At 47.8% G+C, this 14,272-nt stretch overlaps 1 protein-coding gene across 1 annotated transcript in view; it reads left to right on the forward strand.

The window, feature by feature from the left end:
• The window catches only part of LOC146335443 (uncharacterized), a 30,934-nt gene extending 22,910 nt beyond the window's left edge, over positions 1-8,024 (forward strand). Inside the window, exons 9-11 of the mRNA XM_084821679.1 lie at positions 2,067-2,211; positions 5,360-5,460; positions 6,597-8,024. Coding sequence (XP_084677805.1) covers positions 2,067-2,211; positions 5,360-5,460; positions 6,597-6,739 — 389 coding nt within the window. The 3' untranslated portion in view covers positions 6,740-8,024. The remainder of the gene's footprint in view (positions 1-2,066; positions 2,212-5,359; positions 5,461-6,596) is intronic.
• The last annotated feature ends 6,248 nt before the right edge of the window (positions 8,025-14,272 follow it).

Genomic DNA, 14,272 nt, shown 5'->3' on the forward strand with positions numbered 1-14,272 from the left:
TTAAAAACTTTAGAAAGAAAGGGATGCAAGCTACTAACATGCTGGTTGCTCACCAGGCCACTGGAGAGACCTTAAGTCCCCGCAGGGCCAGCATCAAGGGTAGGCATGGTTGGACACACACCAAGGGCCCACACCCCAGGAGGGGCCCCCTGACAAGAGCCCCCAGGACTTGCTCCTCCTCTTCACCCTTGCCACCTGCCTGTTCACCTGCCTCTCGCTCTGGCCCAGACGACAGTGGTGGGGAGAAGGAACAGCAGGAGACACCACGGCCTCCTTGCTCCCGGGCTCTCTGCCTGCCGAGAAAGCAAGTGGTAGCCATGATGAGAAAGAGGATGAGCAGAAATAGCAGCTGTGGACAACGGTGTTGAGAAGCCAGACTCACAGAGGGAGGGGGCCCATTGGGGGTGTCTTTCCCAAGGGCCCTCCGAAACCTGGAGGTGGCACTGATTCCCTGACCAAAAAGCACCAGTTGACAAAAGGAATAGATGAGGAAGCCTTAAAAGTCAAGGCTGGCTCCAGGGTGAAGGGGGCACATGTCCTCGGGTTGGAAGGGTTGGTGGGAGTTGTGGGCCAGGGATCTGAAGGGCCTCAAGTGGCCCACCGCTGATTATAGACAGCAGCACGCAGCACATACTTAATATATGGATCTCACTGTCTCACGATGTAGCGGTGGCCATGGGCTTAGAAGGGAAATTGGACACATTTATGGAGGAGGATAGATTTAGCAATGATTTGATGCCAGAATGGAGCCTGGCAGCCATATATTCCACCTTACAGAAAACAGTCCGCTATGTGAAGGCGTCCTCTGTCCAAAGGGCTCCCCAGCCCAAGTCAGGTTTAAAGATAAGAACCATAAGAAAGGAGATACAGGGGCCTTGAAGTGGCCCACCAGCAGTTGGCAGTGGAGTCTGGGGGCTCTGATGTCAGTGGGACGGTGAATCCGCTCCGGGTTTCAGTCAGAACCAGTCAGAACTCTAAAGGAGCTCTCCAAGGTGAGAAGCACCTTGGAGAGCTCCCTTAGAGTTCTGACTGAAACCCGGGGTTTCCTGACAACCTGACAACAGACTGTGCAGACAGAAAGAGAGGTCACACTCTTCCCCACTATGGTGAGATGAAATGTATTTCTCTTTGAATCAATAGGAACTCTTTTTAAATTTGCATCTTTTACTATACATTAGCTATGCAAATGTTATGCAAGTCTGTCCCATCATTTGTCCTCTTTTTTGATGATGCATTTGCTCTTTTTTTCTTCTTTTTTTGGGTGATGGATAAGCGGCTCACCCAGGTCCAACTGTCCTGATTTGCGAGGAGTTGCTTTGCTTTTCTGGGACTGTCCCTGGCAAAACACTTGCCCCTATGTTATTTATTTGAAAGACCTTCATCCCATGTTTCAAGCCAGAGATGTCCAAGGTGGATAACAACAAGGAAACATAAAAACAACTGCAAAGTTAAAAAGGACAACATCACAGAGTTAGGATACGTAAGCTTGCTTTTAGCTGGTGCCTAAGAACTAACAGGGTAGGCACCACTTTGGTGCCCTGGAACAAAGAATTTCCTCCGGGGTGCCACTACAGAGAAAGCCCTGAATGCACTGGTCGTCACCTACCTAACCTTGAAGGTTGAGGAGCAAAGCATCTGAAGAACATCTGAAGAGATACTTCCTCTTTCACCTCCTCTGTCACTGCAAGACTATGCTCACTTACTCGTGAGTAAACAGGCATGCAATTACACTGCAAGCATTCATGCTGTTAAATCTTAGGTTTTATGGACAGTTTATTGAGCATCGGGCTATTCTTGTGGTGACTGCGGTATGCAGGAAATGGAGAAAAGACTTCAGCCCTGTGTAATGAACTCAGGAGGGGGTCTTTGGTGGCCCTGGCAGCATTCCTTCATGTGAACATAGGCATCTTACAAGTACACACAGTTGTCTTTATTTTTATCTGCAAAATGTTGGAGGATACGGAATATGCACCATCACACACTTGGCAATGAGGTTCTTCACACACGGAGATGAGGAAATAGCTCCCCCCACCCCAGTATCTAACACACTGCAACTTTTTTTGTAGGAGTTTTGGAGGCAAAAGGCAGCCTTCTGGAGTTTGGAGATATGATCAAACACCTCACCGGGAAAAGCGCTTTCCCACACTACACTACGTACGGATGTTATTGTGGGCTTGGCGGCAAAGGACAAGCGCGGGATGCCACTGACAGGTAAATCAATGACTCCTGAACGTCGCGCTTACTTCATTGCAAAGTGATTCTGTTCTGGTGAGGAGCTGTTTTTGTGAGATCATTCAGTACAGCTAGTCCAACAATAACATTGCTAGGTTGCCTTGCTGGCTTTTCAAGGATATCCCCGAAGGCACTCGGTCACCTTCCGGAGCCTCACAGGATGGTCAAAATGTTTGGGGATCGCAGGTTTGGAAAAGGGAAGTCAAATGCCAAATCAAAGTGAATGTGTGCTTTGGATCATTATGACTTTTACAGATGAATGGATTTCCCCTGTTCTGTTCCTTTATCATGTAACGGGCCTGGCTTTGCACAGGTTGGAATAGCCTGGCGCCAACATGCAGCATGACTGGGCAAGTGCCAGGGTCACAGAGGGCTGGATGCGCCCGATCTTGGAAGCTAAGCAGGGTCAGCCCTGGTTAGTCCTTGGATGGGAAACCGCCTGGGAATCAGGCTTCCTGCATTGAGCAGGGGATTGGACTCGATGGTCTTGTAGGCCCCTTCCCACCCTATGATTCTATGACATCGAGCAAAGGGCTGGATGTGCCTGATCTTGTCTGATCTCGGAAGCTAAGGAGGGTCAGCTCTGGTTAGTCCTTGGATGAGAGACCGCCTGGGAATCAGGCTTCCTGCATTGAGCAGGGGGGTGGACTCGATGGTCTTGTAAGCCCCTTCCCAGCCTATGATTCTGTGATCTATGATCCCCTATAGACTAGACGGTTTAGTCCCTTGGGGCAGAGTCCTCACTCAGAAAGAGGGCTAAGAGAAAAAAATAACAGATTTGTTTTGCTGGGAAGCTGAATGCTAGAGGACGGATTTATCCTATGTATCTATCTATGTATCTATCTATCTATCTATCTATCTATCTATCTATCTATATACACATACCGCCCAATAGCCGAAGCTCTCTGGGTGGTTCACAAAAATCTTATCCCTTTGTAAGGGCTAAGACCTTGAACTATAATGTATAAGTTACTAATGGTATAGACTGTCCTGTGGTCTTAAGTGAAGAAATCTACAAAAGGACAACTGAAGTACCCGGCATCTTGAGAAAACCAAAGACACTTTGGGACTGGCCTACTGCAAAGTTGCAAGCAAGAACTCCATATTTTTGTTGGACTCAGCAGGACTAATTCTTGCATTTATCCATACTGGGAAATGGTTGCATGTTTTGTATAATTTTAATTCTTACTAAAGACGTGTGTGTTCAATTATATCTTTGCAAGTTTTATTCGAATTAAGTCCCATCGGACCTACGCAAGCAGAACTTATACAAGCACCGTTTTATTTTATTTTTAAAACATTTGCTGAGGCCCAGCACTGAGTGGAGAAGCCCTGGACTGGACAACGGCAGCAGCTGCCCTCGCTTTTGCCCCAGCACCTCGGGGCCCCACTCCCAATGTATGCCAAGGCCCAGAGGCCTTTGGGGAAAAGGTGGAGGTTCCTCCACTCAGCACTGGGCCCCACTTCAAAAAGGGGAAAGAAAAGTGCTCCCAATGGCCCTTGCCCCTACCCCTGTTGAGCTTTGGGTGCTGATGCAGCTGCCTGCAGGGTTGTCGTTTTTCCCCGTTTGCATCTGGGCCAAGCTCTGCGAGGAGAAGCACTGAGCCAGGTGGTTGCAGCAGCCGCTAACTCCTTTCCTTCAAATTGATGGGGATTCTTTGGTCTTGCTACCTCCTGTTAAAAAAGGCAGTTAGCAGAGGAAGAACCAAAGGCAGAACAGAAGGAGCATTTACCAGTCCCACATGTACGCAAAAGGCTAAAAAAGAGATCACACCTTTCTTTAGTGAGGAAACAGCTTTACTCACAGGTTTTCTTGCACATACAAATGCAGGCACAGCGTAGGGTTTCAAGAGAGTTTGTTCAGCCCATTTTGTGTTCCATCACACAGGCAGGAGCAAGAGAGCAAGCCATGTGCTCCCAGCAATGGATGCGGTCAGAGAGAGAGGGGGGGGGCTGGGTGGGAACAGGAGGAGCAGGAAACCACACCGTAGGCTACAGAGACCCTACGGCTAGCTCTGCCCATGCATTCACTAACTGAAGGCAACACTGCCCCCTTCCTGTAACTTGCAGATGAGGCTGCAGCATTCCCAGATGAGAACCTCTGGTTTTTATTGGTCAGGATATTATCCTCATTGCTCAATCTCAGGTTGTGATATTCCCCACACAAATGTCCCCACATATTGTGGCAGTGTGGGGCAAGGCCCAGAGGCATTTGGGGAGAGGATAAAGGGGCGGCTGTGGCAGCGCTCAGCTTCCGAAGGAAAAAAGTGAGCACTTCTGCCCCGCCATCTAGCACCATGGTGGGGGGCATCTTTCAGCTCGACAGCTGGATTCCATTTTCAAGAAGCATGACTAACTTAAATCCCATTCATTTCATTGGGTCTATCTAAGTAGAGCTTATGTTGGATTTTACCCCAGGTTGGGGATGACTGTAGTAACTTCATGGGCAGTAAATTTAAGGGGGCAAGGAGCATCTTTCCCAGGGACTCCCACAGACTTGATAACCAGCCCAGTCTGTGAAGCAAACTGACTTTGAACTGAATCCCAGATAAAGAAGCTACTGCTCCATGAGAACTAGTAGCCTTGATATGATTCACAAACTGGCAGAGCAACCAAAACCCTTTGGATTTTAGCTGACATAAACTGGCATCTCAGATTGGAGACAGGGGCTAGTTTTTGCGACAGTTGCAAGGGGATGGTGAGAGGCCTTGTTTTCAACAGTGTGCACGCAGATTTCCTTGGTGTTTGGCCTCCAGCAGTCAAACAGCCTCTGAAACAATACAACAACCAGCAGGACTGGCTGTTTGACCAGAGGCAATCCCTGTTCCAAACTACCTTTAGCACTGGGGTGGGAAGAATCATTCTTTCTCCAGCCCCAGATGATAGATTTGTTTTAAGGCACAATCCTATGCATGTTTAGACAGAAAAAGTCCTACAACTCCCAGCATTCTCCAGCCAGCCATGGTGCCTGGGGAATGCTAGAAGTTGTAGGACTTTTTTCTGTCTAAACATGCATAGGCTTGTAGGACTTTTTCTGTCTAAACATGCATAGGATTGTAGGACCTTTTTCTGTCTAAACATGCCTAAGATTGCGCCCTGAAGCAGAGTTCTCCTTACTCTACCACAGCTGCTGTTTCGCCCATGACTGCTGCTATGAAAAGCTATGCAACTGTAAAACCAAAACGGACAGATATAAATTCACCATTCAGAATGGAGTCATTACATGTGGTGAGTTACCTCAGGTGGCCGGTTGCACATGGCCAAATGGGGGACAAGAGAGGAGACATGATGTGCATGAAACCTGCACAGGCGAATGTATATGTCTGGATGCAAATTTAGAAATCATGGCTATCATTTAAACAGAAATGCAGGACATCTCACACAGTGCAGCTGTGTGCCTCCCACTCACTCTGCTGTCCAGATGTTGCTACCTGTGGATAGGAATGTCAGAGAAATCCATCCGGGGGCTGGCACTTGACAAGCTCCCATTGATTCGGTTCCCTGGACTTCGGTCTGTTTTTATCCTGCAGAGCCCAACCCACTCTGCAGTGAGTCGAGCAGGTTCAGGGTTTTCTGTATTTTTAATTTATACAAATTGCAACCGCAACTTCTGCAAATTTGCGCAAACTGTGCAAACTGTGGCTGAAATTTGTGCAGATTGCGCATATTGGGGCCGTAATGAGCACAACTTGCGCAAATTTGTGCACAGTCCGGCCACAAATCTCTCTTTGTGCACATTACGACTGGCTCGATGGAGTTCGGGGGGAAAGCCACGGCTGGGTCCACAAATGCAAGCCGAGCCAGGCACCGCACGGAATTCCGTCAAGCCAAAAGTGAGACAGGTTCAAAGCAATGGACATCCCATCCTGTGGATGGGCAACTTCAAGTCCCCTGCTCTGCTCTTCTTAGGGTTCTTTATTTTTAAACCAGACTTGGACCTGACAGCCCTTCCACTAGAGGACTGTCCTCTATAAGTAGGACACATGACCACTCTCGAAGTTGCCTGGGAGTCCAGAGTTAGAATCCTTGCTCTCAGGGCCGCCCCTACCATCGGGCAGAGGGGCAGGCAGCTGAGCTGAGGTGCCATAACAGGGGACGGAGAGGGGAGCTTGTGGGATCTTCTGCTGGAGGTGCTATAATAAGCTGACCAGCCTCAGATACGATGCACCTTGATAGATGGGGCTTGGAGTGTGTTATTTGCTGTTCCGTCCCAGGCAGCAAAATGCCCTGTGCCAACCCTGCCTAATAATCTACCTCGCAGGGTTGTTATGAAGACAAGGGCAAGAACCACATAGGCTGAGCTGAATGCCTTGGAGGAAGGACAGGGTAAAAACATGATAGGGTTCCATCCGTTCTCTCAACAGGTAAAGGGAGCTGGTGCGAGGAGGAAATTTGTGCTTGTGACAAGGCTGCGGCAACCTGCTTCCGAGACAGCCTGAGCTCCTACAATAAGAAGTATCGCTTTTACTTTGACAATCAATGCACAGAACAACCAATGCAGTGTTGAACTAAGCTTCTGTGGATACGGTATAACTTCTCTTCCAAAAAATTAAGTACCCTTTTCTTTTCTTTCAAATGAAATAAATCCAATTCACAATTATGGTTTGATACGAAGGAAAACTAGAGGGTTCATACGGTGATCCAAAATGCAAACATAAGCGCAGACTGATATTTTGTCTTCTACCACAGATCCGCTGCTATATATTTGTGTTACAATTAATGCCAGTAATTCATAAACAAATTCCGGCTTTGTACGAACTATCTAACTGCCTAATAATTTCTTCCACTGTCTTTCAATAGTCTTGGGTTTTTTCTCAATCCCACCTTTGGGTGTCCAATCGAGGTTTCAAGTACACGTCACGTTCACATGGATTTTCCCCACAAGTCCATTCCATCCTGTTTCCACGTTAATCTGTGAATTAATTTTTTTAATCTGTTCAAATACTCTCATTAAATATGTATTTTTCAATGTATTTCATCTCAAAATACTCATTTCTAATCACACTTTGACACATATTTGCTGAGTCGAGAACTGCGTCAGAACATTCCGGAAGGGCGAATGACGTTCCGATCTGTTCTGATCTGTGCGTCAATCTGTGAGGTGAGGATCTGGTCCATTTGCACTGGAATCTACAAAGATCACATTCCTCAAGGGCTCAGAGCAAGGCATCAAAGGAGAGGTAGGTGCTTTGGCTGTTGCCAATGGGGGGTGGCGGAGGAAAAGTGGGGTAGCAGCTGCCATGGCTACCACCATCATCATCATTGGGGGGGGACTGAAGAGAGGGTGGGATTCTGTGATTCTAAGTGGCGGGAGGTCTTGCTCTGGCCCTGTGCAGACTGGAACCAAAACAGGATCACTGAGAAACAAGGGGAAAGCAGTGAGTTGCTCCAGAGAACACCGAGTTTTGCAGAAATACAACTCTTAAAAAATAAATGAAAAGGCCAAAAACACCAGTGACCCAATGAGAACTGAGCATGCTCAGTAACAATACAATGTTGTGTATCAGTTGAAAAAGAAAAAATGGGAAAACTTGTGGGGGGGGGGGATATAATGTCCTGCTTGAGTTCCCAAGAGCTTACAGTATCCCAGAGGAGGGAAGGGCAGGTAACCTGGCTGGAAAACCTAAACAGGAACACTTCTGCTCAGAGGTGGGGCTGCACATCAACATGTCGTTGCAGGTTCTATTTGTTCCTTCTAATAGCAAACTTAGGTGGTGGAGTGCCTATCAATTTCAAAGCAAAATGGAGCTTCCCAAAATTAAGGTTGTGGTTTCTACATATTCACTTGTGTATCAGTTGAAAAAGAAAAATGAGAAAACTTGTGGAGTGTGAGATGTGTGTGTGTGAGTGAGAAAGAGAGAGAGAGAGAGATTTCTGAAAAATATACGTTTGTAAATTAAAAGAAAAATGTGTGTGTGTTTTTGTTGTTTTTTAAATGTTCTGACAAGGTGTATTGCCCCAGCCGTGGGCTAGATTTGACAGTGCTAAGATAGCGATAAGCCAGATCCAGGTTTGCTTACAAGGAGATTTCATTGAGTACTTACAGCACACAGGCGTACCCCGTGGTTGGATCAGACAGCTTCTCTGAACACAGAGCCATGGGGCAAGATGGGTCTTATACCATACATGTCAGCAGTGAGGCAGCACGGCAGAAGCAAGCGTTAATTAGCGTTCATCTGCAACTTTCCCAGCACAGACTAACAGTGCTTGGTCAGGAGGAAAACAATCAGAACTTTCCCAGCACAGCCACCTGTAGCTCAGCATAAACAGAGCCTCACTTCTCAAGTGCATCCTATTTTATTTATTTATTTACAATATTTATATACTGCTCCTCATCTGAAGATTTCAGAGCGGTGAATAACATGATAAGAATAAAACAATGGTTAAAAGAGTTTAAAAAGTTAAAACATTTTTTAAAAAAGACAAATCCCAACGAAGTGGCCTTGATAAGAGACTAGCCTTCATTAGCATGGAATGTGCTAAGGCCGTGCTGTCGACCTTTGACTCATCTCACATGCTCAGAGGCCCACTAGCAAGGGCATTGGACTTAAAATGAACCTAAGCCAAGCATTATGGATCTCTAGGTCCCTCTAAAACTACGGGTAACTTGGTTATGCTCCTGGGGCCATTACACAAGGGCCTGTAACTTAAGCTTCCAAGACATGCGGGCTGCTGAGGTGGGAATTGAGAGGAAAAAAATCCCCCCCCTCTCAGAGGTTTGAACAGCACAAAGTTCTTGTTCCAAGCTGGCTGGAGCCCTGAACAGGAGCACTTCTCTCAGGGGCTGGAGATATACGGCAACATTAACTTTTACTGTAAATTGCCCAAAGAACGTCCATCATTGGGAGGCATAAAAATATCATAAGCAAACAACTAAACATTATGTGGCTGTTCCCATTTGTAACTCCCTTTGCAAAATAAAATAAAATCTACTTTTCAGTCAATAAATAGCACTGCATGTCAGCTATAAAATATTTTCAAGTGCTACATATTTCAAAATAAATTCATTTCAGATCTCTTGCCAGCACGAGCAGTCCAATTATCACAGGGAAATCATTGTTCTTTTCAATAATAATATTAATTGAGGAACCATTTAAAACCAAGCTGACTTCTAAGTGAAGCACGGCCTGTCCAGATCTGGTGGGAGTATTCCAAGAAGAAGAGACATCTCAAGCATTTGCCCTCCTATCCAAAAGGGACACTTTGTTCTTGGGAGAGAGGGAAGCACAGCTGGTCATTTGGCTGAACTCAAACAGAATCGGGAAGTTGTTTTTACTGCCACAGAAATTGGGCCAGGCACTCCCAGGAAAAGTTCTATTTGGGGGCCAAGACGGCTCAATTTCTGGACCACGTTTTGTTGGTGTGTCTATGTGTGCCAAGTTCCAGGTCACACTGGACTCTTCTGTTTTCCTGATGGTGAGTTCTATATGACTTGAAAGCCTGCATGCCTTTGGCAATGGAATCATAGAGATAAGGAGGGGCCGTAGCTCAGTGGTAGAGCCCCTGCTTTGCATGCAGAAGGTCTCTGGTTCAATCCCCGGCTTCTCCTGGTAGGGAGAACAAAGAATCCTGCCTGAATCCCTGGAGAGCCGTTGCTGCCAGTCAGTGTTGACGGTACTGGACTAGATGGACCAAGGGTTTGACTCAGCAGATGGCAGCTCCCTATGTTTCTATGTTCCTTCAAGGCCAACTAGATTCTAGTCCAACTCCCCAACCCAGTGCAGGATTGACAATGCAGGGGGCAGCTAAAGCACTCATGTAAGATGGCTGCACAGACAGCTTTCGCACCTCCAATGAGGGAGATCCCACCATTTCCCGAGGCCATCTGTTCCTCTGCCTCACAGGAATGGATCCAGTAAAGCAGAGGTGGGCAGAGATGGGCTCTAATTCCATGTGGCCCTCATCCTAATTTCAAAAGCCCTCTGAAAGCGATCCGTTCAGGGCTCTGGCAAGACTGATCTGTTCCAACCCTGGCAGCTCACTGCGTGGAAAGGAAGAGAGAAAGGGGGTGGGAAAAGAGAGAGGAAGAGGAGTAGCAGAAAGAGAGAGAAAGAAAGGGTGGCCTTACCTATTTTTTGCTCAGCCCCCACCGCCCACACACAGATGATTCCCAAAGGAATGCATGATGGGATTATTTAGTTATGATTTCATTTCATTTCATTTCTTATATTTCTATACCACCCCATAGCCGAAGCTCTCTGGGTGGTTCACAAATTTTTTTTTAAAAAAGCATCAAAATACATTATATAAAGTATCGAGCCATTCATGTAATGGCATAGAACAAACAGCACAAATAACAACAACAGATATCTAAAACAATCTGCCAGAAACAATGGAAGAGACTCCTTATACGCTGCCAAATGCCCGAGAGAAGAGGGCAGTTTTCACCTGGCGCTGAAAAGATGACAATGTTGGCACCAGGCAGGACTCGTCGGGGAGATTATTCCATGAAATGGGGAGCCACCACTGAGAAGGCCCTCTTCCTTGTTGCTGCCCTCTGAGCCTCTCTCAGAGGAGGCTCCCAGAGCGGGGGGGTGGGGGGGCTTAGATGCAGAGAGTAGTATACGGGTCAGTTCATGCAGAGAAAGGCGTTCTGTCAGGTACTGTGGTCCCAAGCTGTGTAAGGCTTTATAGGTCAAAACCAGCACTCTGAATTGGGCTTGGAAGCATACAGGCAGCCAGTACAAGCAAGCCGGAATCGGTCTTATGCGTTCGGACCTCCTGATCCCCGTTACCACTCTGGCTGCTGCATTTTGCACAAGCTGCAGGTTCTGATGCAACATCTGGTGATTCCTCCTGTTAGAAAGGCAAGTTAGCAGAGAAAAACAAAAAGGCAACGCAGCACGAGCGTTTACGAGGCCCACATGCACACAAGGCTATGTTAGAATGAAAAGGAGAGCACACTCTTCTTTAGCGAAGAGAAGGTAAAATACTTTATTCATAATATTCTTGTATACCAAATGCAGGTACCGCGTAGGGTTTCAAAAAGGCACTCAGTCCATTTTGTGCTCTGCCAGGCCGGCAGGAGCAAGAGAGCCAGCATAAATGTGCTCCCAGCAATGGTGGAAGTCAGAGGTGGGCGGGGGGAGGAAGGGGGGAGCAAAATCACAAGAAACCACACTGTACGCTATAGAGATCCTAAGGCCAGCTGCAGCCTAAATTCCCATGAACTGACACTGCCCCTTTCCATCAGCTTGCAGACGAGGCTGCAATATTCCCAACAATGCAGCCCTCAGCAGCAAGAAATGTTCCCCACCCGCTTGCCTAGTTTAGATACTCATTTAAGAAAGACGCGTGTGGTGCTCCAGGGTGTCAGACAGAGCCTGACTTGGAGATGCCGGAAATCGAATCTGGGACCTTCACCATGCAAAGCGTGGGCTCTACCGAGGCCAGCCCAAGGTATTTTGCTGCCTGAGTTGAAGAACAAACTGGAGCCCCTTCCCATTCCATGTACAAAAGCTGGCTAGACTGGCAATTAAAGCTTTCTTCCACACTGGTGATAGGACAGCATCCTCCGCCACACCTGAAGACAGCAGACCAGCTCTCTCCTCCAACACCTTGCTGCCGCCTCTTAGCATATGCCGCCTGAGGCAACTGCCTCACTGTGCCTAATGGTAGGGCTGGTCCTGAGCTCTACTACTACTGAGCTACAGATGATGCTAAAGAACATAGGAAGCTGCTTTGTACCACGTCTGACTTGGTACATTGTAAGTCCATTTAGCCTTGTACTGTCGACACGGACTGCCAGCGTCTCTCCAGAGTTTGAGAAGGGGCCTTTTTCAGCCTTACCAGGAGATGCTGAGGATTGAACCCGGGGCCTTCCACATGCAAAGCAGGGGCTCTAGCATTGATCCACAGCCTCTTCTCCCTCATCCTTCACGTAGGCAGCGGTACATGAAGCATGTGGAATTCTTGCAAGCAGAGGAGGGAGAATGTAAATTGTACGAACAGCCTGTCTGAGTCAGATGCCGTTTCAGCCCACAAGGTTTTCTCTCCGATCCAGAGGAGGTGAGCGCTTTATTCACAAAACTCATCTCAAGACCAAACTTGTTCTTACATTAGAGGAGACTGGGCACCGTCATTTTTCATCCAGGGTCATCAGGGTCTGCTTCAGTGCTGCTCCTGTAATATTAAGAGAGATCACATGGCAAGACCAGTTAAAGTCCGCTTTGTGGAATCAACATTTAAAAATCATCTTGTCAGCAACTATTGTGCAGGTGAGCTGGGTGAGGACCTGCTAGTTTGTGGCCCACAATGGCACCAAAATGGGGGCTGAGCTAAAAGTGGGTAAGATCATCCTTTTTCTCTCTCTCTTTCTGCTGCCCCCTTTTCTCTCTCTCTTTTCTGACACCCTCTTTCCCTCTCTCTTTCCCTCTCTCCCTGTTGCCATTTTAAACCCAGGATTAATGATGGGGTATATTAAGCATTTTCACCAAAACCTGCAAAATGACTCGTTCTGTTCTGAGCCCAGTTATGAACTGAATTGAACCCTGTTGTGCCCCCCAACGTCCTCAGGTGTCTGCGTTCCCCCAGTGGAAGCAGGAGGCCCCAATGTCAGTGGGGCAGTGAATTCGCTCCGGGTTTTAGTCAGAACTCTAAAGACGCTATCCAAGGTGCTTCACACAGCAATCCAAGGGCTGTGTGAAGCTCCACATTCACCTCACAGAGAGCTCCTTTAGAGTTCTGACTGGTTCTGACAGAAACCTGGAGCGGATTCACCGCCCCGCTGACATCGGAGCCGGCAGCCTCCACTGGCCACCACCTCCTCTGTCTCAGACACTGTACGAAACGGGCTCTTAAATGTTGCAGGTGTAAATCCACCCCGACAGACTTTCAGGACGTGGAAGCTCCCTCAGCCCTGAGTGTGACCCTACCCAGGAGGAGACGCTCTATTGATCCACACAGCCAAGCGACGTTTGCTCATGTGTTGCTGCGTTATCCTGTTGAGATCCACACGGCCCAGCGGCACCCACCTCATCACCTGCACTAGTCAGCACGCGCAGCGTTCCTGAGCCCAATCAAGGCTTTGCTCTCTGTATGCCATTGTAAGTAACCATAGCAGGACACCCTTGGAAAAAAGAAGGGTAAGGGGAGACATGAGAGCAGTGTACAAAATGATGCCTAGTGTGGAGAATGTGGGGAGGGAGGCATTTTTCTCCCTCTCTCACAATACTAGAAACCAGTGGGGGCATCCCATGAAGCTGGTTGGTGTGAGATTCAGGAATGATAAAAATCCTTCTTCACACAGCGCAGAGTTAAACTATGGAATTCACTACCACAGGATGTGGTGATGGCCACCAATTTGGATGGCTTTAAAAGGGGGTTGGACAAATTCCTGGAGGAGAAGGCTATCAATGGTACTAGTTCTGATGGCTCTATGCTACTTCCAGTGTCAGAGGCAGTAGGCCTATGTACACCAATTGCTGGGGAACATGGGTGGGAGGGTGCTGCTGTGCTCATGCCCTGCTTGTGGGTTAGAATCATAGAATAGTTGGGTTGGAAGGGGCCAATAAGACCACCCAGTCCAACCCCCTGCTCAATGCAGGAATCCAAGTCTGTCCAGCTTCCTCTTGAATGCCTCCAATGTGGGAGAGCCCACTACCTCCCTAGGTCATGGGTTCCATTGTCATCTTGTTCTAGCAGTCAGGAAGTTTCTCCTGATGTTCAGCCGGAATCTGGCTTCCTGTCGCTTGAGCCTATGAATCCGTGTCTTGCATTCTGGGATGATCGAGAAGAGATCCTGGCCTTCCTCTTTGGGACAACCGTTCATAGAATCATAGAATAGTAGGGTTGGAAGGGGCCTACAAGGCCATCGAGTCCAACCCCCTGCTCAATGTGAGAATCCAAGTCAGAGCATCCCTGACAGATGGCGGTCCAGCCTCGTCTTGAATGCCTCCAGTGTGGGAGAGTCCACCGCCTCCCTAGGTAGTGGGTTCCGTTGTCATATTGCTCTAACAGTCAGGAATTTTTTCCTGATGTTCAGCCGGAATCTGACTTCCTGTGACTTGAGCCCATGATTCCATGTCCTGCACTCTGGGAT

This window comes from Heloderma suspectum, chromosome 15 (assembly GCF_057233095.1).
Source record: "Heloderma suspectum isolate Gila_16-S chromosome 15, 16-S_ref, whole genome shotgun sequence".
Taxonomy (NCBI): domain Eukaryota; kingdom Metazoa; phylum Chordata; class Lepidosauria; order Squamata; family Helodermatidae; genus Heloderma; species Heloderma suspectum.